General features: G+C 37.6%; 1 protein-coding gene across 1 annotated transcript in view; it reads left to right on the top strand.

Moving 5' to 3' along the window:
* The window catches only part of LOC132405245 (protocadherin gamma-A10-like), a 278,617-nt gene that overhangs the window by 138,162 nt on the left and 113,525 nt on the right, over positions 1-26,930 (top strand). Inside the window, exon 5 of the mRNA XM_059989929.1 lies at positions 5,752-5,837. Coding sequence (XP_059845912.1) covers positions 5,752-5,837 — 86 coding nt within the window. The remainder of the gene's footprint in view (positions 1-5,751; positions 5,838-26,930) is intronic.

A 26,930-nucleotide genomic window follows, 5' to 3' on the forward strand; every position in this document is an offset into this window, starting at 1 on the left:
GTTCGATCACTATGAATATAAAATTGAGCCCTAGTCTTAATTAATTGATTCTCAATTGAAGAAGATAATAATAAACTATGTTCCATTTGAAGCTCAACTCTCTTCTTATAAAGTTCTTTGGTAGGAGTAACGGAATAAATCTTATCAATTTCTTTAATTTTATCCACCAATAAAGCTATATCTGAATATCTTTGTTTTCTTTTACCAGCGGAATATGAAATAATTTGTCCACGAATAAAAGCCTTGAAAGAGTCCCAAAGTATTCCTTTATCAATCTCTTCATTATAGTTTGTTGAAAAAAATAAGTCAATTTGTTGTTTTATGAAGGTAATAAATTCTGGATCTTGAAGTAAAGTAGCATTAAGTCTCCAAGATCTAGTATTGATAGAAGAATCCGAAATCTTGATAGATAACTTCAAAGGCGCATGATCCGAAATAGCAATAGAATCGTATTTACAATCAATAACATCTGTTAATAAACGATGATCAATAAGAAAGTAATCAATTCTAGAATAACTATGATATACATGTGAAAAAAATGAAAATTCTTTATCTTTAGGGTTCAAAAACCGCCATATTTCAGTAATTCCAGAATCAACCATAAAAGAATTAATAAGTAAAGCTGATCTATTCGGAAGAGTTCGAATAGGTTTAGATCTATCCATCGAAGGATTCAAACAACAATTAAAGTCTCCACCCATAATCAACATATATTCATTCAAATTAGGAAGAGAAGTAAATAAACGTTTAAAAAATTCAGGACAATCAAAGTTTGGAGCATAAATATTAACTAAAACAACTTTCCGATTAAAAAGTGAACCAGTTATCAACAAAAATCTATCCTGTGGATCAGAAATAATTTCATAATGTGTAAACGAAATTGAGGCGTCTATAAAAATAGACACACCCCTAATTTTAGCGGTACAATTTGAGTGAAATTGTTGACCTTTCCAGAACCTAAAAAAACGTTGATTATCCTCCCTCCTAATGTGGGTCTCCTGTGCAAAAATAATATTAGCGTTCAATCTATGGAATACTTTAAATATTTTTTTACGTTTAATCGGATGATTTAAACCATTAGTATTCCACGAGATAAAGTTAATAGATTTATCCATCATACCAATATTAATTGTGTGTATCATAAAAGGTTAAAAAGACACATAACCCACAATTTAGGAAGAAGGAAAATTGATTCAGGAGCAACCGGGGATCCTGACACCTCAACAATATTAACAATTTAAAGTCAGCCCATAAACTAAAAGCAAAAAAATAAAAAGCAAAAGCATGAAAAACGATCCCTCCCCCCTCCCCCCACCCTTTGAAAGAAAGCCAAGCGGCAGGCGCATAAACTAATACTAATATTACCCCCATTTCAAGATGGCAGCTCCATAAGAAAATTTTTTAAGAAAAAACTATATAACACCCCAATTAAAATATAGAGTTGCAAAAAAAAAATATATATATATATATATATATACCTACATATATATATATATACACATACACATACACACCCATATCAGACAAATCAAAAAAAAACTAAAATAGTAAAACCAGAAAAATCATTAATAAAAAAAATGCACATTAAAGTTTAAAAATGTGATACACTTTTAAAAAAGAAATTCCATATTCAGATACAAAGATGACGTTTCACAAGCCAAGACTTATGGGAAGAAGAAACGACATTTTGAGAAAGCCATATTACAAAATATGAATATAAATTCAGCAATCTAATAAGAAAATATAGTAAAAAAGTTATCAAAATAGAATTTTTTTTAAAAAAAAAGATTTAATAGACACTACAACATATATAAAAAAAAACTAAAGAAAAAGAATTCAAAACCTTTGTTCCATTTCTAAATACAGGCAAGCAAATAAACGCTTATAAAAAGTAAAGACTTATGGGAAGAAGAAACGACATTTTGAAAAAATAATTCATTATTACAAAATACAAACGTGTATAAAAAAGGATATTATAAAAATTAAAACAGCATCTATAAGCAATAATAATAGTAGTAAAAAAAAAAGACCCAGACCCATAGTTCAAAATAAAAAGTTATAACCCAACTTCCAGGGTTAAAACTTAAAATGAAATGACATCCTCTCTCCAAAAAAAAAAATCTTCAATGTAACTCATAGTTCAAGTTGCACTAGAGGATCGATATTCTTCAACAAATTTCTTCGCTTCTTCAGGAGTGTTAAAAAAGTGTAGACTGTTGTCGGGCAGCACCATTCTAAGCTTCGCTGGATACATTAAAGCTTGTTTAAATCCAATCGAATGAATCTCTGCCATCACTGGTTTAAAAGCGATCCTGGCTTTCATTACTTCATACGAGTAGTCCTCAACTATTCGAAATGAATAATTTCTGTAGGAGATCATACCTTTTTTACGAGCTAATCGAATTAGAAGCTCTTTCTCACGAGGATAATGAAGGCGAACAATCACCGCTCGTGGTTTATCAGACACAGACGAAAACCTCGCAACTCTTTGAGCGCGGTCAATAACAGGTTCATTTTTCAAACCTTCACCATCGAAAATTTCCCACAGTAATTTAGAGAAAAATTCAGTTAAATCACCGGACTCAACTTTTTCGGGAATTCCGATGATGCGCAAATTCTGTCTGCGAGAACGATTTTCAAGATCAGTAATTTTAAACTTGTACTGATCTAAAGTTTTAGCAGTCGACTCTATCTTCTTCTCTAACACTTCAATTGTACGTGCTTTTTCACAAATTGATTGTTCAAGAGTCGTGATCTTATTTCCATGCTGTTGAACCTCTAACGCCTGCGACTGAAACTTAGTTTCAAGCGATTTAACAACTCCTTCAAGATCGGATATTTTCGAAGTAATCCTCCTTTCCAAACTTAACAGTTTACTGTCCAATTTACCTTCTAGTCTGCCTTCCAGAGCCGCAAATTTAGCGTCCAGTTTATTGTCCAATTTACTTTCCATACCCGCAAATTTAACATCCAGTTTAATGTCCAAAAGACCAGAAATTGTGTCGATGGATACAGGATCCTTAGCCGATTTCTTACTTGTAGCCATTTTAGGTTTGACAAGATTAGATCAACTATTATTTTAGGAAAAAAGGGTCAATCAAAGGTAGCAACTCATATGATTTCGAAAAGATCTAATTAAAGGGTGATTATAGTTAAAAAAATAAAGAGCGCCTAAAAGGCAGATGCTTACGTCGCCATCTTGAAACTCCACCCCTCTACATCCTTTGGTAGAGATGCATTTTCACCTTGTCACCCAAGGTTCAGTATTACACACTACAATTAAAAGTCTTGGACCAACATTTGCAATACAATGACAAATGAGAAAACAGTTAGTGTTAAGTATCTTAAATATTTCCCCAGACTTTTACAGTCAGTGACAGAACAGCAATACTCAGCAATAACAGCAATACAGAAGTGCATGCCCAGAAGAAGACTGTGTACCTTTTCAGTCTTTATACAAAGTTGAGAATGATTGACACTTGATTATTTGCTAAAGCAGAAGCTGAAATATCACAAAAAACATTATGTTTTAATGTTTTCTAAATTCCCTTAGTGTTGAAACAGTCATTTGAATGAATTGCATTGCATACTTCCAAAATTAGACTATGGTTAGATAGCATGATAAGTATAGTTATGGCTTTTAAAAAATATCTTTTAGCCATCCTATCCAAAGCAAAAACAAAAATTAGTATGTCATATGGGTGAGTCATTTGTCAGCAGCTTAAATTCACATGCATTCCATTGGTTGTGGCAGAGAAAGCTGTAAACAGCACATACTATTATAACAAGGCAGCAAACCAAACACTATTCACATTTTAATCAGAAAATCTTGACCATACTTTTGTTTAATTACACATTCCACGGGTGTAGCTAATGCTGAGGTTTGTATTTAATGCTCATACTTGACTGCATTTGAGAAGGTAACAGAGATTGAAGGGTACATGATCAAAATATATTAAATATACTCTCAAATATAATGAAGGGCTCACCTAGAATGAAAAGTAATCTGAATTTTATGCATGGAATATAATGTTCAATTAAAATTCTCTAGTTTGAATTATCTTGGGGAGTTTGGCAATTAGACACATATTGAAGTTGAGGTTTGAGATAATAGATATGGATCTTTAATGTGTTTTAAATCCTCCTGTACTATTTGAATGAAAGTATTATGCCTTTATTTTCAAAGAATTAGGGACTACAATGAGGAAATTTAAAAAAGGATTTCACGGGAATATATTAAGCATTTTCCCTTTCATCGCTTGCATAATAGCAACACCAATTTTTCTCCTGTCGGCTGTTTGCATGATTTTACTTATAATCTTTATAAGATTGGGTAAGATGATGCAATAAGTTGTCCAAGGTACTTACAGATAATGAGCCTTATGTGTAAAATAAGGTTCTTTGCCCATAGTTTTTTATATATTTACGATACACTCATTGGCCACTTTACTAAGTACACATGGATGCTTGCTTACAAGTATCGAATCAGCCAAACATGTGGGAGCAACTCAGCTTATAGAGTTGGTCAAGAAGTTTGGTTGTGGTTCAGACCAAAAAATCATATTGGGAAGAAACGTGATCCATGTGACTGTGAATGGTTGTGATGCCGGACAGGGTGGTTTGAATTATCTCAGAAACTGCTGATCTCCTGGGATTTTCATGCACAAGAGTATCTGGAATTTACAGCAAATGGTGCAAAAAACAAAAAAACTGCAATTCTCTGGGTGAATGTGCCTTGTTAATGAGAGAAGTCAATGGAAAATAGCCAGATTGTTTCAAGCTGACAGGAAGGTGACTGTAGCTCAAATAACCACATATTACAACAGAGGTGTGCAGAAGAGCATCTCTGAACACACAGCATGTAAAACCTTGAAGTAAATGGGCTACTGCAGCGTAAGAGCACAAACATACAATCAGTGGCCACTTTATTTGGCACAGGAAGTCCTAATAAAGTAGTCACGGAGAGTAAAATGTTTCTGAATTAACATAGAACATAGAATAGTACAGCACATTACAGGCCCTTTGGCCCACAATGTTGTGCTGACCCTCAAACCCCCACTTTAAATTCCTCCATATAACTGTCTAGTAGTCTCTTAAACTTCACTAGTGTATCTGCCTCCACCACTGACTCAGGCAGTGCAATCCACGCACTGACCACTCTCTAAGTAAAAAATATTCCTCTAATATTGCCATTGAACTTCCCTCCTCTTACTTTAAAGCCATGTCCTCTTGTACTGAGCAGTGGTGCCCTGGGGAAGAGGCGCTGGCTGTCCACTCTGTCTATTCCTCTTAATATCTTGTACACCTCTATCATGTGTCCTCTCATCCTCCTTCTCTCCAAACAGTAAAGCCCTAGCTCCCTTAATCTCTGATCATAATCCATACTCTCTAAACCAGGCAGCATCCTGGTAAATCTCCTCTGTACCCTTTCCAATGCACATTAATGATTCTAATTCCTTGCATTCAGAATTAGAACTGGTGCAAATGAGTTACATCTACATATAACATGATAAGTGAAAATATAGGAGAACATTATGGACTTTAAAATGTACAAACCATGTTTTGATTTTGACTTTTGTAACAATCAATGTATCAACATTAGCTGTTCTTTGAAGTGTGGCAACATTTCATGGGGCGTAACTACATTATAGAAACACTGTTAGAATGTTAAATGATGACGTTGGTGTTAAGTGGTGTTATGCTTTTGAGGGTCCTTCAAGTTACAGTCTGTAATTCACATTTTCATTTCAGTTCCCAGTGCTTGGAAGAAAATCTAACCCATGATGAAATTAAACGAGAATTCAACAGACGGCACACAGCAATCACATCAGGAGCAGGTCAGAGTCAAACCGTTGGGAGTTAAATTGGGTGGGAGATTTGTGTGTATAAATGCACATCACTCATCAATCAAAATCAGGGTGGGTAGGTTAGTTAGAACATAATGGCAGTTTATGTCAGTTTATGTGTTACTAAAGTATAAAGCTTCAATGGAGCAGAAAGATTAAAACGAGAATAAATTTTATCTCAAATTACAAATTAGTCTCTTACAGTATTTAAGTACAGATTTAGCAAAGTGATAAATTAGATGTACTTTGAAAGTTAAAATTAAAGTGACCCAAATAAAGGACACCTTGTTATTATTTGCTATGACAATGATGCACAGTAACATTAAATCATGTTAATTTTATTGATACATTAAACATATGTAATTTGATGATATACTAAATAAGGATCTGGTGCTTTCCCATTGTATATGATGAATAAACACTTATCATGCTTCTAGCTGGGTACAGGTATCGAGTTTAACTGAGGTTTCAGTGACAAACTCTGCCATCTTCATCAGGGATGATGATGGCAGAGTTTGTCATCGAAATGTCAGCTAAAATAGGTACCTGTGCCCAGCTGGAAGCACAAGAAGAGCTTATTCATCATCAATATACTCATCAAATGGATCTCAGCATTTTTTATTGGAATGTTTTTAAGTATTGTAAATGATAAATGTTGGAAATAGAGCAAATTCAAGATTTAAAGAGGTAAATGGTGCAAAGACATATCAAGTAACATGCCATTAATAAGAAAGAACAAGTGCGACAGTAATACTTTTTCTTGTGCTATAATGCTTTTCTTTTAGTAATTTTACATTTTCCTACAACCTTTTCTCATTTTACCTGTTTCGGTGTTAACTGTTATTACAAAAGGAGCATGCAAGGTGTCAAGCATTTAGTAATTCTATGAGTTAGGGTTATATTAAAAAGTTTAATTGTATCAGAACTTAAGTATGGTGGTGGTGCTATGGCTAAATGAGAGATTTAGATTCTCAAACCAGAGCTCTGACTCCAAATCCTGTCCTGCAAGTGAAGAATGTAGATTTATCTAACAATGTAAAAATGCATTTTCATCATGTTATGTTAAGTACAGTGTTTCATGGAGAAGGCAAGTTATATTACTTTCATAAGGGCTTAAATTCTGATTCTTTTCTCTGGTTACCAGCTTTATACTTGCAGCACAAAATAAAAATCAAACACTTATATATGGCCGTCTGGAAATATATAATACGCCTTTGCTTCATATCCAATCAACGGTTAACTATGGGTTTGATTGTGTATTAATATTCCTAATTGCTGTGGTTAACCCCACATAAATGCCCTCTTTTCAATCTATTGATTTTTAATAGTCTAGGATCACTGTGATCCACTAAATCTCCACTGATTACTAAGTACAAAAATTGTTCATGATGTTATTGTTTGGCTCTGACTTTTTTGTATGTTAAAGTATCTATGAACTTTTTTAAAGGAATGAATTAACACCTTTCAGATGAAACTTGAAACCAATGTCTACCTATTGAAGTAAAAGTTCCCATGGCACTATTTGATAAAAGAGATTGAACGTTTTAATGTAATAGAGCTACCATCTTTCATTGCTTTTTTTATTTCTCTTTCATTGTTCTTTCATTCCTGTGCACTATCATTTTTTTCTTGCATTCATTCTTCTTGAATGGAATTTTATATTAATGCACATTAAAGGTACGTCTATGAATGATTTTACTTCCTTGAGTGGATTCTCCATGTACGTATGTGTGCATTTAAACACATCCAATTATTTGAATCCCTGTATCAACAACACATTGTTTATGGTCATTGTTTTCTCTCAGAGCAAAATTGTCCTCAGGTGTATAATGTGTTCATGATCAATTTACTGGGAAACTACTTGTCACAAATGGAAGTCGATGTTGTGCTAGAAAATGTAACAAAAAATGTTAAAGGTACAACTGAGAATAAAATGAACTAATAGGGAAGTGGACTGAGGAGCAGTAAATGGATTTCAAGTCAGTTAAGTGTGAGGTGATGCAAGCTAAGCCTGCACAACACTTATATGAAGAATGGAAGAGCACTACAGATTGTAATGGACCTTGGAGTACAAGTGCATGAAAGCAACATCACAGATAGACGGAGTAGTGAGTAAGGCATTCAGCATGCTGGCCTTCAGGTCAGTCAATATAGGAGATGTGACATAATGTTGTAGTTTTAGAGTGCATTGATAAGGCTGCACCTGAGGATGGCATGCTGGTTTGTTCACCCTGTTATAGAAAAGATGTAGTTAAATTTGCAGAGTCAGGACAGATTTAAAATATTTGGCAACACTAGGTAGCCTGAATTACAGGGAGGCTGGCCAGTATAGGTTTTATTCCTTGGAATGTGGAACAGAGAAGTGACCCCATAGACATGTTTACAAACGAAGGACACATGGATTAGGTATATAGAAATGGTTTTTACCCAGCGTAGGGGAATCCAATCTATGGACCATAGATTCATGGTGAGAGAAGAAAGATTTTAAACGACCTGAGGGGCAACTTTTCCACCCAGATGCTGGCGAGTATATGGAATGAGCTGCTTGCGGAAGTGGTTGAGGCAGATACAATAGTATTGTTTAAGAAGCACTTGGATGAGTATATGGCTTATATCAGGGGTTCCCAAACTTCTTTTAAAGCCACGGACCTCAGGTTGGGACCCCCTGGCTTAGAGGGATTTTGACCAAATACAGGAAATATAGACTAACTTGGCTGAGAATTTTGACAGCATGGACAATTTGGGCTGAAGGGCCTATATCCTTGCTGCATTGTTATATGACCATAAATATGGTACTTCCTGAATGAGGCCTGATTCCTGTGTAGTTTGAGTTCTGTATATCTAACGAAAGCAGCATGAAACAAAACAAATCTTCTTCACTGAACATCCCTGAGGATAAAATTCTTTCATGCCCCAGTGCTGACTGAACCAACATAGTCAGAAATGGGGAGAAGAAATTCAGTAGGAACTGGAGTGGTGGGTGCAAGTTTAAGGATTTATCTGGAAAATTCCATGTCACGCACTTCAGAATTTACTGCTTGGAAGGGAGATTTTGGTTTACTTGAGAGGCACCTGAGAAATTTGTACATTGTTCAGATCACTGTCAAAGTCAGTAAAGATGCACATCATTTGAGGTGCTGTTAAACCGTAAAGTATTGGAGCAGAATAAGGCTATTTGGCCCATTCAGTCTGTCAAGTCAGTTACTCACAATGGAACAATATCTTTCAAGCACAAGCACTCTTTAATGGGATCTTTTACCAGTGCAGTGGGTGTGGTTTACTCTCTCAGACTATGTGTACACCACAGTAAATACCAAGGCCACACATGGAAAACAGGCGTGTCTCTGGGATAATGATGATCTAAATATTATGAATAAGCACAGGGTATAAATATTCTCCGTCATGAGTCAGTTGGAAACGATTTATGCATTCCTTCAAGTTTTAATAAACCTGTATTTAAAAAAAAACCACTCCCAGCATATAAATAATACACATTGCTAATGATTCGCCTGAGGTTTTGTTAAACTCTGTGCCTTATGTCATTGACTGTGTGGCTAAGCACAGCTCCAATGACATATTCAAGTTTGTTGATGAAACCACTGTTGGAGGCTGAATCAAAGATGGAGATGAATCAGCAGATAGGAGGGAGGTTGAAAATCTGGCTGAGTGGTGCCACAACAACAACCTCTCACTCAGTGTCAGCAAGACCAAGGAGCTGATTATTGGCTTCAGGAGGAAGAAGCTGGAGGTCCATGAACCAGTACTTATCAGAGGATTAGAGGTGGAGAGGGTCAGCAATTTAAAATTCCTCAGTGTTATCCTTTCAGAAGACCTGTCCTGGGGCCAGCACATAAGTGCAATCAGGAAAAAGCACAGCAGTGAATCTACTTCCTTCAAAGTTTGTGAAAAATTTGGCATGACATCTAAAACCTATTCAAACTTATTCTGATGTGTAGTAGAAAATATAGAGACTAGTTGAATCATAGCCTAGTATGCAAACACCAATGCCCTTGAAAAGAAAATCCTACAAAAAGGGATGGCTACAGCCCAGACCATCGTAGGTAAAGCCCTTCCCGCCATTCAGCACACCTAAATGGAGCACTGTTGCAGGAAAGTAGCATCAATCATCAAGGACCCCACCACCCAGGACATGGTCTCTGCTCACTGCTGCCATCAGGAAGAAAGTACTAGAGCCTCAGAACTCACACCAGTCCTGCATGCATGCTTAAAGTGCTCCTCCAAAGGTCTGGAATCTACCTTTACTGGTGTGCTAGACATTTAGGTGTCCTCACGTCACCAAGTGTCACTCTGCAGTGACACATAGTGATGCAAGCCTGCAACTGCACGCAGGCAGGAGCGGGCGGGCTCTCTCACAATAATGTTCAGTATATTTTACAAGGTCATGGGCAGAGGAACTGGGTGAGAGGGTGTTAATGGAGGAGCTGATAGGATTACAAGCAGTTATTATTCCTGAACTATCAGGCTCTTGAACCGATGGGGATAACTTCACTCTTCCCATCACTGAACTGTTCCCACAATCTCTGGACTCACTTTCAAGGACTCTCCATCTTGTTTTGGATATTTATTGTTTATTTATTTTTTTATTATTATTTCCTTCTTTTTGTAATTGCAGTTTGTTGTGTTCCATTGATTCTATAATGGTTCTTGAATTTACTGGGTATGTCCGCAAGAAAATGAATCTCAGGGCTGCATATAGTGACATACATGTAGATTGATAACAAATTCACTTTGAATTTCGAGCTTTTGGACTTTGAATTGAAGTCTGCACTTTTCAATTTATGCAAGGCAAGTATGAAATTACTTACTGCTGTCATAAAATGATAAACGTAAAGGCTATTAACAATGTAGCAGTTTTGGATACTACATCATACAGAAGCAGAAAACACAGTTTTGCTATTGTACAGCAAATATTAATAACATTTATATTTTTATTTTTTCTGGATAATAATTCATCATGATATCTCTTCATCAGTGAGACTAGCCTTCATTTACAACCTACTACATTGGTAATATCTGTATGTATCTACAAAACAGCTGCAGCTACAATCTAAAATTAGACATTCCAGTTTGGCTCTGTTAGTAGTTCTCTTCCTCTTTGTGTAGAATGTTTTGTGTTCCAGTGCCATTCTAAAATTGTGGGAGCCAAATCCTTAGTTGATAATCCATGAAATTCTTTGTTTGAAGTGCTGTTTTTAAGACCCTGTCTACTGGTTATAAAATTCATCAGGCAAGATTTTAGTGGGTAAGAGAAGATTTGATGTTCTGTACAATAGAGGTACAACTAAAACACAGAATCTGAGCATTGTCTCATTGCCAGTTTTCGCATTGTTTCCTATTGTACAACAAAGATAATGCTTCAAAGGAATATCTTTGGTTAGAATGTGGCTTGCAACTTTCAGAAAAATGCCAAATAAATCCAGGTCCTCCACTTATTTTTACTCTGACTAATTACAACTCAGTATAAACCTGCTTACTTTTGAACAGAATGGCTGGTGTAAAATTATAATAATTTAACAACTCTGTGTGTATGGCAAATACAAGAATGCTGGTAGCAATACATTAATATAGACAAATATTTTAAAATATATTATAATTTGATTTGAAGAAGATTGAGAGGTAAAAACTCAGGATGTATATCCAAATATACGAGCCCATATTTTACAGTGATAGGCCCTTTATTTAGTACTCCTTATTCACAATCACCAATAGATTGATTTTACTGAAGTCAAATTCAACATTGCAATATTGCTGATGAAAAGAGGCCTTGGAAAGACCCTACGAGTGTTAGAACTTCCAATGTTGCAATAGATTGGCATAATTAGACTGCAAAACAATCCTTATTTATGAAGTATCTCTGACGTCCTTGACAGTAAGCAAGATCCAATCCCTGCCTTGCTGGATGTAAAACACTGCAGGATTTTAGATCTCGTGTTAATCTCTAATGCTATTTTTTTTAATGTTGAAAGTAAATAAAAAGGATTAAAACATTTTAGGAATGATTTAAAAGTAAAGCCACACTTAAAACACATACAATGTAATTATTAAAATTGTAAATAGTTTTTAATGAAATTATTCAACTTCTTCCTTACAACTGTACATTCCAGAATGATATCAGTTGCTTACAGCTCACATACCTCACCTACCACTGAATCCAAGGGCAGTTTCCCAAGTATAGTAGCAGTATAAACGGTCACATTGGTTATGAGCTCCCTGGAGAGTTCAGAGGAAGAGTGCATGTGGAAAATGGCTGGTAGAGCTCACCTGTTGCCTGGAATAGAAACATTTATATGCAAATCCAAAAATCACAGATATTCTTCCAAGAAATACAAGCAGTTTGATATAGAACTGTTGATATTTCCCAATAAAATCCAAACTATTGTTAATCCAGTTTTACCTATTCCACAAAAATCCATATTAATCTTGTTATTTTAACATTTCACAATTTCTGTATATTATAGAAACTAATTCTAAGAAAAACTTAGCATTAGTAACATTGCAAAAGCTTTTGATTCATCTCATAAGATTAAAATTACTTTTTACTTTTTGGCACTTTAATTCCCAAGTGGCATTAACAAGATCAGTAAACCAACTCATTGAAAATCCCCATAATGCCTTTAGGGAACAACAGAAATTCAAAAAGATACTCCAATCCTTTTGTCATTTTAATTTCTCTTTGTGGCTCTTAACATCTCCAGATTATTCAGCTTTTATCATACAATCATAGAATTGTATAGCAGAGATTTGGATCCTTAAGGTCCACCTTTTCTGTGCCATCTATCTGCAATAATCCCATTTACCCACGTTCAGTTCATTTACCTTTGTACATTTCATATCCAAATGTCTTTTAAACATCATATTTGTCTCCTCTCAAAACTTGTTCTAGATATTCAACTCCTCCTGTGTGAAAAACCTTCTCTCCAGATCTCCTTTAGGTTTGAGTCCACTCATCTTTAATTTGTGCCCTCAGGAGAGATGATGTACAGAAAGGCATTGGAGTACATATTAATAACTCCCAGAAAATAGTTATAGAAGTATGTTGTGAATAAGGCACACAGCATGCAAGTCATTGTGTATAAGACTTGATGTCATGTTGCAGCTGTGCAGGACTTTTACCAGGTGATCATGGAGAATTGTGTTCAGTTCATTATAGAAAGGATGTGGAAGCCTTAATGTTTTAATAGCATTCTTCCAGGACCAAGTTGCAAAACTCAGTACTCACAGTCACATACAGCATGTTACACACATAGCTCATGAGTTATGATTGCAGAAAAACATCAGAGAAACAGAATATAGCCCAAGTGCTTAAGTGGCATTGCCAGTGGATTGATGGTGCATGGGATGTTGTCTTGGAGCCATGTTTCTACACCAACAAGCACACAGCAGTTCTTTATCACATGTTACTGCAGTTGCAGATGAACGCTTGTGTTCCACTGAGTGAGTACTGGAGAGCAGTACCAACAGAATGGGCCAACCCCCAACCCAGGATAGACTCTTGCACACCTCCTGCAACAGGAAACCCCGTGACATGGGCATCTCACCAGCACAACAAGGCCAAGTGTTTCCCCTGCCATCCATCTCACCAATGAACTAGTGAAATTGTCTTGCAGTATTATACATTACCATATCTAACAGGGTCTTGTGATCACAAGAAAAGAAGGTACAGAGGAGACAGAGTTACCAAGATGCTGTCTGGATTAGGAAACATCCAGAGAGGAAAAGTTCCTTGACTGAGTGCTTTTTCTTTGGAGTAACAGAGGATGACAGGTGATTTGATAGGGCTGTATAAGATTATGAGAGACGTAGGTGAACTGGACAGCTGGCACCTTTTTCCAAGAATAGCAAAACAATATAAGAGGACATCCATTTAAAGTGAGTGGAGAAAAGTTGAGGGAGGATGTCAGAGATAGATTTTTCTTTACATAGATAGTGGTGGGTGCCTGCAACATATTGGTGGAGTCCAATACAAAACAGACATTAAAAAGGCTCTTAGTTAGGCACATGGATATAAGGAAAAGGAGAGTTATGGGCTATATAGGAGGATGGGGATGGATTGACCATAGAGTACGTTTACATATATATCAGCACAACATTGTGAGCTGAAAGGCCTGTAAATTGATGTGTTCTATGTTCTACGAGTAGAGTGATATGCACCTAATATAATGCACCTTACAGTGGACTGAAAAACTTGAGCATGTAGATATTAAGGAAGAGGATCTGCTGGAGCTTTTGGAAAGTATCAAGTTGGATAAGTCACCGGGACCAGATGAGATGTACCCCAGGCTACTGTGGGAGGCAAGGGAGGAGATTGCTGAGCCTCTGGCAATCAGCTTTGCATCATCAATGGGGACGGGAGAGGTTCCGGAGGATTGGAGGGTTACGGATGTTGTTCCCTTATTCAAGAAAGGGAGTAGAGATAGCCCAGGAAATTATAGGCCAGAGCGTCTTACTTCAGTGGTTGGTAAGTTGATGGAGAAGATCCTGTGAGGCAACATTTAGATAGGCATAATATGATTAGGAAGAGTCAGCATGGCTTTGTGAAAGGCAGGTCGTGCCTTACAAGCCTGACTGAATTTTTTGAGGATGTTACTAAACACATTGATGAAGGTAGAGCACTAGATGTAGTGTATATAGATTTCAGCAAAGCTTTTGATAAGGTACCCCATATAAGGTTTATTGACAAAAGTAAGGAGGCATGGGATTCAAGGGGACATTGCTTTGTGGATCTAGAACTGGCTTGCCTACAGAATGCAAAGAGTGGTTGTAGATGGATCATATTCTGCATCAAGGTCAGTGACCAGTGTTGTGCCTAAGGGATCTGTTCTGGGACCCCCTACGCTTCTTGATTTTTATAAATGACCTGGAGGAGAAAGTGGAAGGATAGGTTAGTAAATTTGTTGATGTCACAATGGTTAGGGGTGTGGATAGTGTGGAGTGCTGTCAGAGATTACAGCGGGACATTGGCAGAATGCAAAGCTGGGCTGAGAAGTGGCAGATGGAGTTCAACCCAGATAGGTGTGAGGTGGTTCATCAAATTTGATGGCAGAATATAGTATTAATGGTAAGACTCTTGGCAGTGTGGAAGATCAGAGGGATCTTGGGGTCCGAGTCCATAAGACACTCAAAGTTGCTGTGCAGGTTGACTCTGTGGTTAAGGAAGCATAAGGTGCACTCCCCTTCATCAATTGTGGGATTGAGTTTAAGAGCTGAGAAGTAATGTTACAGCTACATAGGACCCTGGTTAGACCCCACTTGGAGTACTGTGCTCAGTTCTAGTCGCCTCACTACAGGAAGGATGTGGAAACCATAGAAAGGGTGCAGATAAGATTTACAAGGATGTTGCCTGGTTTGGGGAGCATATGTTATGAGAATAGGTTGCGTGAACTCGGCCTTTTCTCCTTGGAGCGACAGAAGACAAAAGGTGACCTGTTAGAGGTGTACAAGATGATGAGAGGCATTGATCGTGTTGATAGTCAGAGGCTTTTTCCCAGGGCTGAAATGGCTAACACGAGAGTGCACAGGTTTAAGGTGCTTGGAAGCAGGTACAGAGGAAATGTCAGGGGTAAGCTTTTTTTTCTTACGCAGAGAATGGTGAGAGTGTGGAATTGGCGTCTAGTGATGGAGGCGATAATGATAGGATCTTTCAAGAGACTCCTGGACTGGTACATGGAGCTTAGAAAAATAGATGGCTATGGGTAATCCTAGGTAATTTCTAAGGTAAGGATATGTTCGGCACAGCTTTGTGGGCTGAAGGCCCTGTATTGTGCTGTAGTTTTTCTATGTTTCTATGTTCTATAAGCAAATGTGATTGTCACTGGGGAGCATCACAATCAGCCTAGTTGATTTGAAGGATTCATTTCCTTGGAAAACTCTTGTGACTAGATTTGTGAGAAATGTTTTTCTGATGCATCGAACAATGCCTCCTTCTGAAGTCCCTGCCTTTTCAAATGAACATAAATCCTGCTCATCAGAATCTTCAGCAATGAGAGTAAGCTAGCCAATAATATAAAAGTGGATACCAACAGCGGTTTCAGATATAAAAAGAGTAAAAGAGAGATGAGAGTAGATACTGGATCACTGGGAAATGATGCTGGAAAGGTAGTAATGAGGGACAAAGTAATGGAGGATAATCTTAATAAATATTTTGCATCAGTCTTCATTGTGGAAGACATGAGCAGTATGACAGAAGTTTGAGAGTGCCGGGGGCAGATGTGAGTTTAGTTGATTTTTCTAAGGAGAAGGCACTTGGGAAGCTAAAATATCTGTTGGTAGATTAGTAACCAGGTCCAGATGGTCTACATCACAGGGTTCTGAAAGAGGTAGCTAAAGAGATTGATCTTTTAAGAATCACTAGATTCTGGAGTGGTTGCAGAGGACTGGAAATTTGTAAATGTCACACCACTCTTTAAGAAGGGACGGATGCAGAAGAAAGGAAATGATAGGCCACTTATCCTGACTTCAGTGTTAGGAAGCTGTTGGAGTCCATTTTTAAGGGTGAGGTTTTGGGGTACTTGAAGGCACACAATAAAATAGGCCACAGTCCACATGATTTTCTTAAGGGGAAATCTTACCTGACAAATTTGTTGGAATTCTTTGAGGAAGTAAGAGGCAGGATTGACAAAGGGAAGTCAGTGGATGTTGTAAACGTGGATTTTCCGAAGGCCTTTGAAAAGGTGTGCTCATGAGGCTGCTTGTCAAGAGAAGAGCCTGTGGTATTACAGGAAAGATATCATCATGAATAGACGATTAGCTGATTAACAGGAGGCATTTGATGGTTCAGACTCAATATACGGATGGCCCAATTTTGCTCATACAATATGTCTTATGGTTTATGATCTAATAATATCCAGACAACAGATAAAAAGACTGTTGATTCAAGAATATACTTAAAGCAAATTATGTAAATTTATTACAGTACAGATATGTCACCATATGCTACTTTGAGATTGAAATTCAGACTTTGATTGAGTGAGACTCCTCAGCCTGTGGTAACCAGGCTCATCTCTACTAAGTTTTGAGATTTGTTATCCTCCCATATTCTGTTACCTCTAAAATGTTTCAAACAGATGTAAAATTCTTTTTTGAAGTCCCAGCAATCTTTCTAGTATAGATTTCATCACGACTTGGGAACTTATTCATTCTAATATAGACTAATATATCTTGCATTTCCACGTTCCTGAGACTGACATGCTTCAGATTATCTGCATAGTCCTCTCTTAATTCCCCAGCCTCCTTCTTAGAGGTAAATGTTCTCTGAAATTAACTTGCATGTTGTCATAATTCCCATGAAACAGTTGACTGGGATTCCCCTATTGCAATAATAATGTAATTAATGAGTTGAGAAAATTCTAATCATCAACTGAAATTCTGATATCCTGCTTGCTACCGGATTATTTGTATAGCTCCAAATTAAAATGTCGCCCAATATTTTAGAATGTACGGAGTGGCCAATTTATTAGGCATTCCTGTACATCTCGTTAATGCAAATATTTAATCAGCCAATCATGTGGGAGCAATTCAGTACATAATACCATGCAGCCATGGTCAAGATATTTAGTTGTTGTTCAGACCACAACTGGGAAGAAATCTGATCTAAGTGGCTTTGACCATGAAATGATTGATGATGCCAGATGGGATGGTTTGAGGACCTCAGAAACTGCTGACATCTTGGGGTTTTCACATACATTAGTCTCCAGAGTTTACAGGGAATGGTACAAAAAAAACTATACAGGGAGCTGCATGCAGTTCTGTGGGCAAAAATGCCTTGCTAGTGAGAGAAGTCAGAGGAGAATTGCCAGACTGGTTCAAGCTGACAGGAAGGCGACAGTATATCCTCGCATTACAACAGTGGTGTGAATAAGATTTAAGTACATTTACTGTATAAATGATACAACCTTGAGATTTGCTTACTCACAGGTAGCCACAAAGCAAGAAACCTAAAAGAGCCCAGTTAAAGAAAAGAAAATGAAAGACCAGCTGTCGATGTGTAGGAGAAAGAAAAAAAAATACAAATGAAACAATTGAAGTGAACGACATTACAAATCAAAATTCGGTCCTCAAATCCGAACCTAGGAGCAACCCAAAGTAGGCCCAAAGCCTCCCTTATCAGTTCATTATATTAGCAGGCAAGGAACACAGCTGCCAGGGCAGTCTTCATAGCCTCAGTGCCATAGAGAGAGGAGTGACCGTTGAGGAGAACGAGCAAAATCAGCTCTTATCCTGGATCCCTGTCCTTTCAGTCTATCTGAGCCAGCATTCAAACTCACCAAACAGCTCTCAATGCACAACAGTTCGAAGTGGATGGGCTACAGTAGCAGAAGACACAACCATACAATCAATGGCTACTTTTGAAAGGTAACTAATTAAGTGACCACTGTGTATCTTTATAATGTTATGAAATGGAGCATTCAGTCAATGTGCAGCGAGATGGAAGTGAGCAAGATGATAAATAACAAGATGTTTTTATCCTCCAGTGCTGTCAATAAAGAGAATTGTGAGAATTTTTTTTATCATTTTATGAACAGTCCCTTGGCACCATTTATGTCTGTCAGAGAAGGATGCATTTAAACCTGGATCCAATAAATGGCTGCCTTAATTTCCCTCTCAGTTTTATGAGTTGTCAGTCCAGATTATGTGCTCAAATCTCTCAAATAGCATTGAATTAATATCAATCTGATCCCGAGGTGAGAATGATGCAACTAAATGAAAGACAACATGAATTAAGATTCGTACAAAATATACATGCATGAAAGTCGACAGCAAACATCACAGTTGCACATTTAGCACACAGCTGCAGGGGTGGAGGAAGCCAATTCAATTAACAATATTAACTTCAATACTAATAAGTTATGATGCATTGCTCGCTTTAATAAGCTGGCTTTAAAGGGCATTGCACTGAATCAGACTGTATCAGAAATAATGTCTGACAACCATTCCCGAAGAGTTGAAGACGAAGTGGTGACCTGATGGAGTCAAATTATAAGAAGCATTGACAGAATAATTTTCTCAGGGGTGGGGTCATAGGTTGAAGGTAAGAGGAAAAAAAGTTAAAGGGGATTTTAAGAAGGGGATTTCCTCCTTTCCTTTCTCCCATGGTCCACTCTCTTCTCAGGTTCCTTCTTCTTCAGCCCTTTACCTTTTCTGCTTACCACCTTCCAGCTTTTTATTCAATTCCCTTCCCCTCACCTCCCTACCCTTCCCCATTACCTGGCTTCACCTATCATATACTACCTTGTACTCTTTCCCTCACCTCCCCCCACCCAGCCCTCAGCTACTTATTCTGGCTTCTTCCCCTTCCTTTGCAGCCCTGATTTATCAGCCCAGAATGTTGATTCTTTAATTCTTGCCAGCACTGATGCTGCCTGATCCGCATTTCATGTGTGTGTTAGTCTCAATTTCCAGCATCTGACAAATCTCTTGTGTTTGGGATTTTAAGGATCTTTTTCCATACTGAATGCACTGGAGATTTGGAACTTGCAGCTAGAGACTGTGATAGACTGATGTAAAATCACTTTATTTAAGAGACATTTAGCAGACATGAAAAAGCATTACATAGAAGGATATGGACCTAATGCAATCAGATTGAATATGGGCAGATGAACAAAAGATCAGCATGCACATGGTGGGTTGAATGGCCTTTTCAGTATTGTAAACACAATGACAGTATGAATGTTGGAAAATTTGGAAACCATGTTTAAAATTACTTGAACTGCATGGGTTCAAATTCACCACCAACTATGGTTGCTTTGTATAAATAAAAGCAGTAACCAGAATTTAATTTTGCTGTTATAGATAGAACCAGCATACTGCCAGACAGAGGAAATTGCTCACAGGGCTGAGCAAAGCTCTGGGTCACATAACAAGTTTTATCATTTCAAGGTGCCACCAAATAACTTCTATCTACTATGGTCTTAATAATGATAGCAATAAGTCAGTTTCAAAGTAAAATTAAAAAAATATATTGAAAATATTCTTTGCCTGCAATTCCCTTATTATTCTCGTTTATCTTTGATATCAAGTCCTGTTTTACCCTGAAGACCCAAGGAAACTACAAATGTGTTTTCTTGAAATCAGATTTGTATTAGCTTGCTTAGAATTCTCATCAAAGTACAAAAAAATCTTGGACTGTTCTAATTTATGAGGTGATTTTACCGAACTGCCCTAGAGCAATAAGTAATAATGGTAGGAGTCACCTAATAAGTGCAGTAAAATAAGGAAAGAGGTGATTTGTCCTCAAATTTTGTGACAACCTCATGGAAGAGAGAGATCACCAGTCTGCCAGTGACGCAAGAGTGCTGCAGAAATATATAAAAAGGGCTGTCAGAGAACATACATTGCCTGCTCACTGCATGCAATGTGCTTGGGCTGCAGTGCTGCATCCTGTCTGTCAGATCTTCTAACACAGCCTGCTACAGTTTGGAAAAGAAATGGTTTCATCTTGCCAGCATGACTAACAAATCCATGAAAGCCTGCTTTGTGAAGCTGAAGGCTGTGTACCACATTGACTGTCAAAATCTCACTAAAACATTTGTTGACGATCATAGCTGTTCTGCACACAATAATAAATATTGGAATGGGGGTGTTCATTCAAAGAAAATATTTTTTGGCATTCTCTTATTATTTTGATTTTGTACTACATCAATGTTCTTATGTATGGCATGATCTGCCTGGATGGCATGCAAATGAATGTTTCACTGCACATGTGATCATAATAAGCCAATTACAAATTAACCAATAGTCCCTGCAGGAGAAACAGGAGCCGTGTTAACATTGTAATAATTCTAGATTCCTTCATAACATGTCGTGAGAAAATCAATGCAGCTGCATGTTCTTGAGCATCAGAAAAGAAGTGCAAATGCTGGTTTTCTGACAGAAAAATACTGAAAATAATCTGCATTTCAGGCCACATCACTGGGAGGTGAAAGAGTTAAAATTTCAGGTTGAACACCCTCAGAACTGGGAAGGAGACAAGAGAAGCATTTTAAGTTAGAGAAAGTGTGGCAAGGGGGATGCCTCCAACAGAGTTAAACCAGGAAAAACAAAGTTTACCTTTCTGATGAATGAATGGGAGCTTCCAGAGACTGAGAATAAAGAAAAAAGGAAAGCACCAGTGATACATGTTCAATTCACACCCTGTCTGTAATGATTTTATACAATTTCATTACACCACATGGCTTTCATTGGGTGCTTTAGTTTCCTTCCACATTGCAGTCATACAGAATTGTGAGTTAATTGGTCACATGGGTGTAATTGGGTGACACAGACTGATTAAGCCAAAGGGCCTATTGCTGTGCTGTATCTCTACATAAACAAAGAAAAAAAAATCAATGTATAATTTGCAAATTGAACAACTGGAAGACAAGCCTGGCAGGTCAAGCTTGACATCTCCACGACCACAGGAAAAGAAATTAAACAACCTGGCCATGGCTCAGATGGATATAGACAGGAAAATCAAATTGCCTTAAGTTGCAGAAGTCAGTATTGAGTCCAGAAAGCTGCAACAAGCCTGGTGCAAGGTAAAGTGCTTTTCTTCATACTTGCAATAGTTATAATATGTTCACAATTCATATCTGAACAGCAAGACAAATTCATATACCTAATGAACAGCCACGTTTCATGTCAATATCATGTGTCAATAGATAGTGCTTGTTGGTCAAACACTGTCCATTCACACGTGTAGAGGTAATGCCAATGAGAAAATTTGGGTAAGAGAATAGAAATAACTACTTGTAACTTTTTTTGAGATGAAATAGCACGAAGTGTGGACTTAGGTAAAAGATTGACTATTAATGTGAGATTTTAATAAGATGGAACTACATAGCTCCGTCCCAATCAGAATCCTGATTTGAGTTATGAATCACTTTATAGGAACAAGTGAATGAGAAAATGAATTAAAAATATGGAATATAGGTTACTGACTTTAACTCTTTACTTAGCTGCCTTTTTATATCATGACTTCCTTGCCAATAATATAGGTTTCTTCTCCGGCTATACCTGGAACATTGAGTTGTGCTGATTCATTTTGCCTTGGGTAATAGTAATTATGAAGTACAATTGCAGAGGCTTTGGAGTAATTAACTCAATATCATTAAATAGCACATTTCTTTCCCTTAGCAAAATGAGGAATCAGTTATATTTTTTCCAATATTTCTTGCATTTTCTGGTCAACATTGATAATGGCCAGATTTATTTTGTTATGTGAATTTATACTTCACATCTACCAAAGGTCAAGTAGCTTAACTGTTATGCTACCATATCCCTCTAAATTACATTTCATTCAATTATCTCAAACTATTCCTTCTCTTATCTGTGAACCACTCATGCACACATACCAGACATCCAAAGATAGGAATCCACTTGGTCTTTCATGGGAGAGTGTATCACTGAAGAATATTAGGGGAAATTCATCTGTAGTCACCTGGTTTATGATGGCCTCCTAATTATGCAATGTTCTTAGCTTATCAATGATAGAGTATGATGGTAGACAGATGAGTAAACTGGTTTCTAGTCAGCTGCCAGAGTCAACATTGATAAACAAAGTGAGGGGGCTCATCAGCAAAGGACCTTCTGCTGACAGCTGCCCTATTTGTATTTTGCTGTGTAGAAATTCCTGCTTCTTCTTACCTCCAAAAATTCCTCACAAATTCTTAGCGGCCATTTTCATACCATGATGGGAGATTTCAATATGCAGGTAGATTGGGAAAATCAGGTTTCTGCTGGGTCCCAGTGAAGGGAAATTGTAGAAGGCCTATGACACGGCTTTTTAGAGCAGCTTGTGGTTGGCATTCTGGACTGGGTGTTGTGTAATGACCCAGATTGGATTAGGGAGCTTAAGGTAAAGAAACCCTTAGGAGACAGTGATCACATTATGATAGAATTCGTCTTGCATTTTGAGAAGGAGAGGATAAAGTCGGATGTATCAGTATTACAGTGGAGTAAAGGGAATTCGAGGGGAATGAGAGAGGAGCTGGTCAAAGTGGATAGCAAGAAACGCTAGCAGGGGTGACGGCAGAACCCAAATGGCTGGCATTTCTGGGGGACATTTAGAAGGTGCAGGATGGAGACATCCCAGAGATAATTTTATTTTTTATGCGTTTTTACAATGCAACAAAACAATTTAAAAAAGAGGTTTTTACAGTGAAAAACAAACTTATCAAAAGTATAGTTCATAAGAATTAAGAAAAGCACCCATAGTAGAATCATATTAAGTTAGCTACCACCCCACCCTCCCACAACCCAACTCCAAGCCAACCTTATCATACAGAAAAAAGTTAATCAGAACTATATCACCACAGAACTGTATTTATAATTGCCTACTAAAGGAGTACTCTAAAGAAAGGATAAAGGAACAGACTGTTTTCTAAACAGTGAGAAAATTTTAAAAATCAGATATGCAGAGGGACTTGGGAGTCCTTGTGCAGGATTCCCTAAAGGTTAACTTCTAGGTTGAATCAGTGATAAAGAAGGCAAATACAATGTTAGCATTCATTTCAAGAGGACTCAAATAAGAGCAAAGATGTAATACTGAGACTTCATAAGGCACTGTCAAGGCATCATTTGGACTATTGTGAGCAATTTTGGTCCCCTTATAAAAGAAAGAATGTGCTGGAATTGGAGAGCATACAGAAAAGTTTGGGAAAATGTTTCTGGGAATGAAAGGGTTAACATATGAGGAGCATTTGATAACTTTGGCCTGTGTTCACTGAAGTTTAGAAGAATGAAAGGAGATCTCATTGAAATCTATCGAATATTGAAAGGCCCAGATGGAGTGGATGTGGGCAGGATGCTTCCTGTAGTGAATGAGTCTAGGACCAGTGGGCACAGTCTCAGAATAGAGGAGCATCCATCTAGAACAGAGATGAGGACAAGTTTATTTTGCCAGAGAATTGAGAATCTGCAATTCATTTCTCTGACAGCTGTGGATGCCAAGTCATTGAGTGTATCTAAAGCAGAAGTTGATCAGTTCTTGGTTACTCAGGTATCAAAGGTTACAGGGAGGAGGCAGGAGAATGGGATTGAAAGAGATAATAAATTAGCCATGATGCAATGGTGGAGCAGATTCAATGGGCTGAATGGCCTCACTGCTCATATCACTTTTGTCTTGTGATCAAGTGACAGAATAGGCTGTTTGTTTACCAGACAAAGAGCCAACGACTGAACAGCAGATATGCCATTTATCTTCATTTGAAGATTGAATTCTCCAACTTCTGGTAATTACCTCCCCCTTCCTTCCCCCATCCCAGTTTCACTCTGCCGCCTCCTCCAGCTGCCTATCACCTCTCTCATGATTCTGCCTTCTTCTACTACCCATAGTGCTTTCCCCTTACATTCCTTCTTCCCCTTTCCTGGCTATCCCCTCCCTGTTTCCCCTCCTCCACCCCTTGATCTTTCCTCTTCCTGGTTTTTCACCTGGAACCTTCCAGCCTTCTGCTTCCCACCTTTCCCCCCACCCACCTTCTTTGTAGTGCCCCTGTCCCCTCCCTCTTCAGTCCTGACGAAGGGTCTCAGCCCGAAATATTGACTGTTCGTTTCCATGGATGTTGCCCGACCTGCTGAGTTCCTCCAGCGTGTTGTACGTGTTGCTTTGACCGCAGCATCTGCAGTGCACTTTGCGTTTGCCGTTTGTTTGTAACCACAATTTAGAGTTTGAGCTTATTTAGTATTTGTAAGCCCAATTTACTAATATTAAACATGCTTCTGTTTCAAATGGCGGTGTGCTGATTGGCTACAGAAGGTGAGTGAAGATACCATCAAGGCAGGAGTTTCCAATCTGCGGTCCACAAACCCTCTGCTTAATGGCATTGAAACATGGCATAAAAAAAAGTTGGGAACAGCTGGATCTAAGTGATGGCTTCTATGGTATTCCAGTTTCTGCTCTACCAGAGACTCTTTCTCCCACCTAGAAACACAAGTCTATCTGTGAAAGATAAGTGTGAAGTACTTGACCTCCACTGGTCGGGGTTAACCATAGATGTTGCATTCTGTATCTCGAGATATGCAAGCCAAGGCAGTATGATATGGAAAGCCAGCTGTTGCTCATGTTGCAGGTGCAACATCTCCATGCAGACAGTGAATCCAATTGAACAGCAGAGACCAATACAACTTTGCACTAGCAGCATCACAGAAGTTGCCAGTCAGAATAGAACTGCCTTAGGGACTCCAGCTCTGGACTTTTCCTTGGAATTTACTCCCAAAGCCTTCCCCATGAGTTGATATGACCACAAGGCAATGGAGGTTTGAGATCAGATTTTTCCTTCTCCTGGAAGAGCTGCCAACCATGACTAGCTAGCCCCATCTGCCCAAACTGATTTGTTTTCAGGCACATATAACTCACCTTTACCCCTACTCTTGTCAGTAAAAACCGTTTTGTTGGGCTTAATAACTAAGCCACTGTGAATGCCAAGACATAGTGGACTTGGTTGTCAGAGGCAATTTGAGACACAAGCCATTGCAAGCATTTAATAGGCAGTGGGAGGTTATCTCAACTAACACCCCACTCCCCCGGCTATGACAATCTCAATAAACCTATCCAGTACTGCGATCACTATTACAAAATTTGAGTTTGCTGTCTCACTATAAAGAAAATGTATTTTAAACACAAGAGGTTTTGCAGATGCTGGAAATCCCTAGTAACCCACTCAAAATTCTAGAGGAGCTCAGCAGGTCAGGTAGCATCTATGGAAAGGAATACAACATTTTGGGCCGCAACATTTCATCAGCCTGCAACGTCAACACTTACCTGACCTTCTGAATTCCTTCAGAACTTTGTTTGTTTTACTAAGAAAGTATGTTTATTATATTGCTCTTTTTGTAATTGAAAAATAATCTTTATGACAGTTCCAAAACATTCATGAGGCACTGTAATGCTTTATAAATTACTTAATATTTCTGAGTAAATATATATTAGGATGAATTGCAATTAAATTGAAATTGAATATACTCCAAGAATTGAAGAAATTCTTGCTGACATCAAGGTCAAACCATTCTCAGTTACATACAGTACAATAACGATAGCAAATTGTACTCAAATGGAAACAAATTTCAGTAGCAAATTACAACCGGCATGTGCTGCTAAATCAAAATAGAAAATATTGGTGACACTCAGCAAGTCTGTGAAAAGAGAAACAGAGCTAATATTTCAGGTTGAAGGTCCTCTGTGTGAATACAGACAAATTCTCTGATTTGCAGAAGAGAGCAAAATTGAAAATGTATTCCATTTTTAAGAAAGCACGAAAAATATAATAGCAAAAAAATTGTAAGGCACTTTTATGGACATATTATCAAATCTCTGGTTCTACTGTACCTGGTAGCTAAATTCATTGCTGTTTTCTTGATATAAACTTTGACAAAGTATGAGATTGGCTGTAAATGCCTGGGGAACTTAAGCCGAAAATTACACAACCAAAGGAAGGAGGGAACTTAGCCGAAAATGATGCAGCCAAATGAAGAATGGCTCCATTTCTCAGAAAGGTAATAAAAACCTTGCATGATTTTTTTAAGGTCACTAAACGTGGATTTGCTGTGAAATTTCACACTTTGAAATGCCTAAGAATAAGACTAGAACATTCTTGATTCTGTTAAATCTACAGAAAATACTGCTGGAAATAAATCATGCCACTGCTGACAGAATGTTATTAAGAGTGGGTGTATTGTATTGAGAAGGACCTAAGGGATTTGCATCCTTTAGGTAATAGTTCACACAACCTTACCAGTTACCATAGCAACTATGTCTTCAGAATTTCTTGTACCATTTCATGAAGTGCAGCACTGAGACAAGGGTTTTGCCGTCTCTGTCACCTGTATTGATGTGAGTACTGAAAGAAGTGTTCTGATGCAAATACTATTATTTTACTCTGTCATGCTTTATAAATCTAGACATCAAGTGTTATAAGAGAACTGGGTGCTTCATACAACTTTTATTATATTGTCACTGTTGCTTTTGCAATTAATTCAAGGAAGAATAACAACACCAGTTCCAAAACTTTGTTCACAATTCTTCATAATATTCAACATTTTCATATTTCATTGACAGATAAAGAAATTATTTTAGTCAGTCATGTCTATACT

This window comes from Hypanus sabinus, chromosome 15, assembly GCF_030144855.1.
Source record: "Hypanus sabinus isolate sHypSab1 chromosome 15, sHypSab1.hap1, whole genome shotgun sequence".
Lineage (NCBI taxonomy): Eukaryota > Metazoa > Chordata > Chondrichthyes > Myliobatiformes > Dasyatidae > Hypanus > Hypanus sabinus.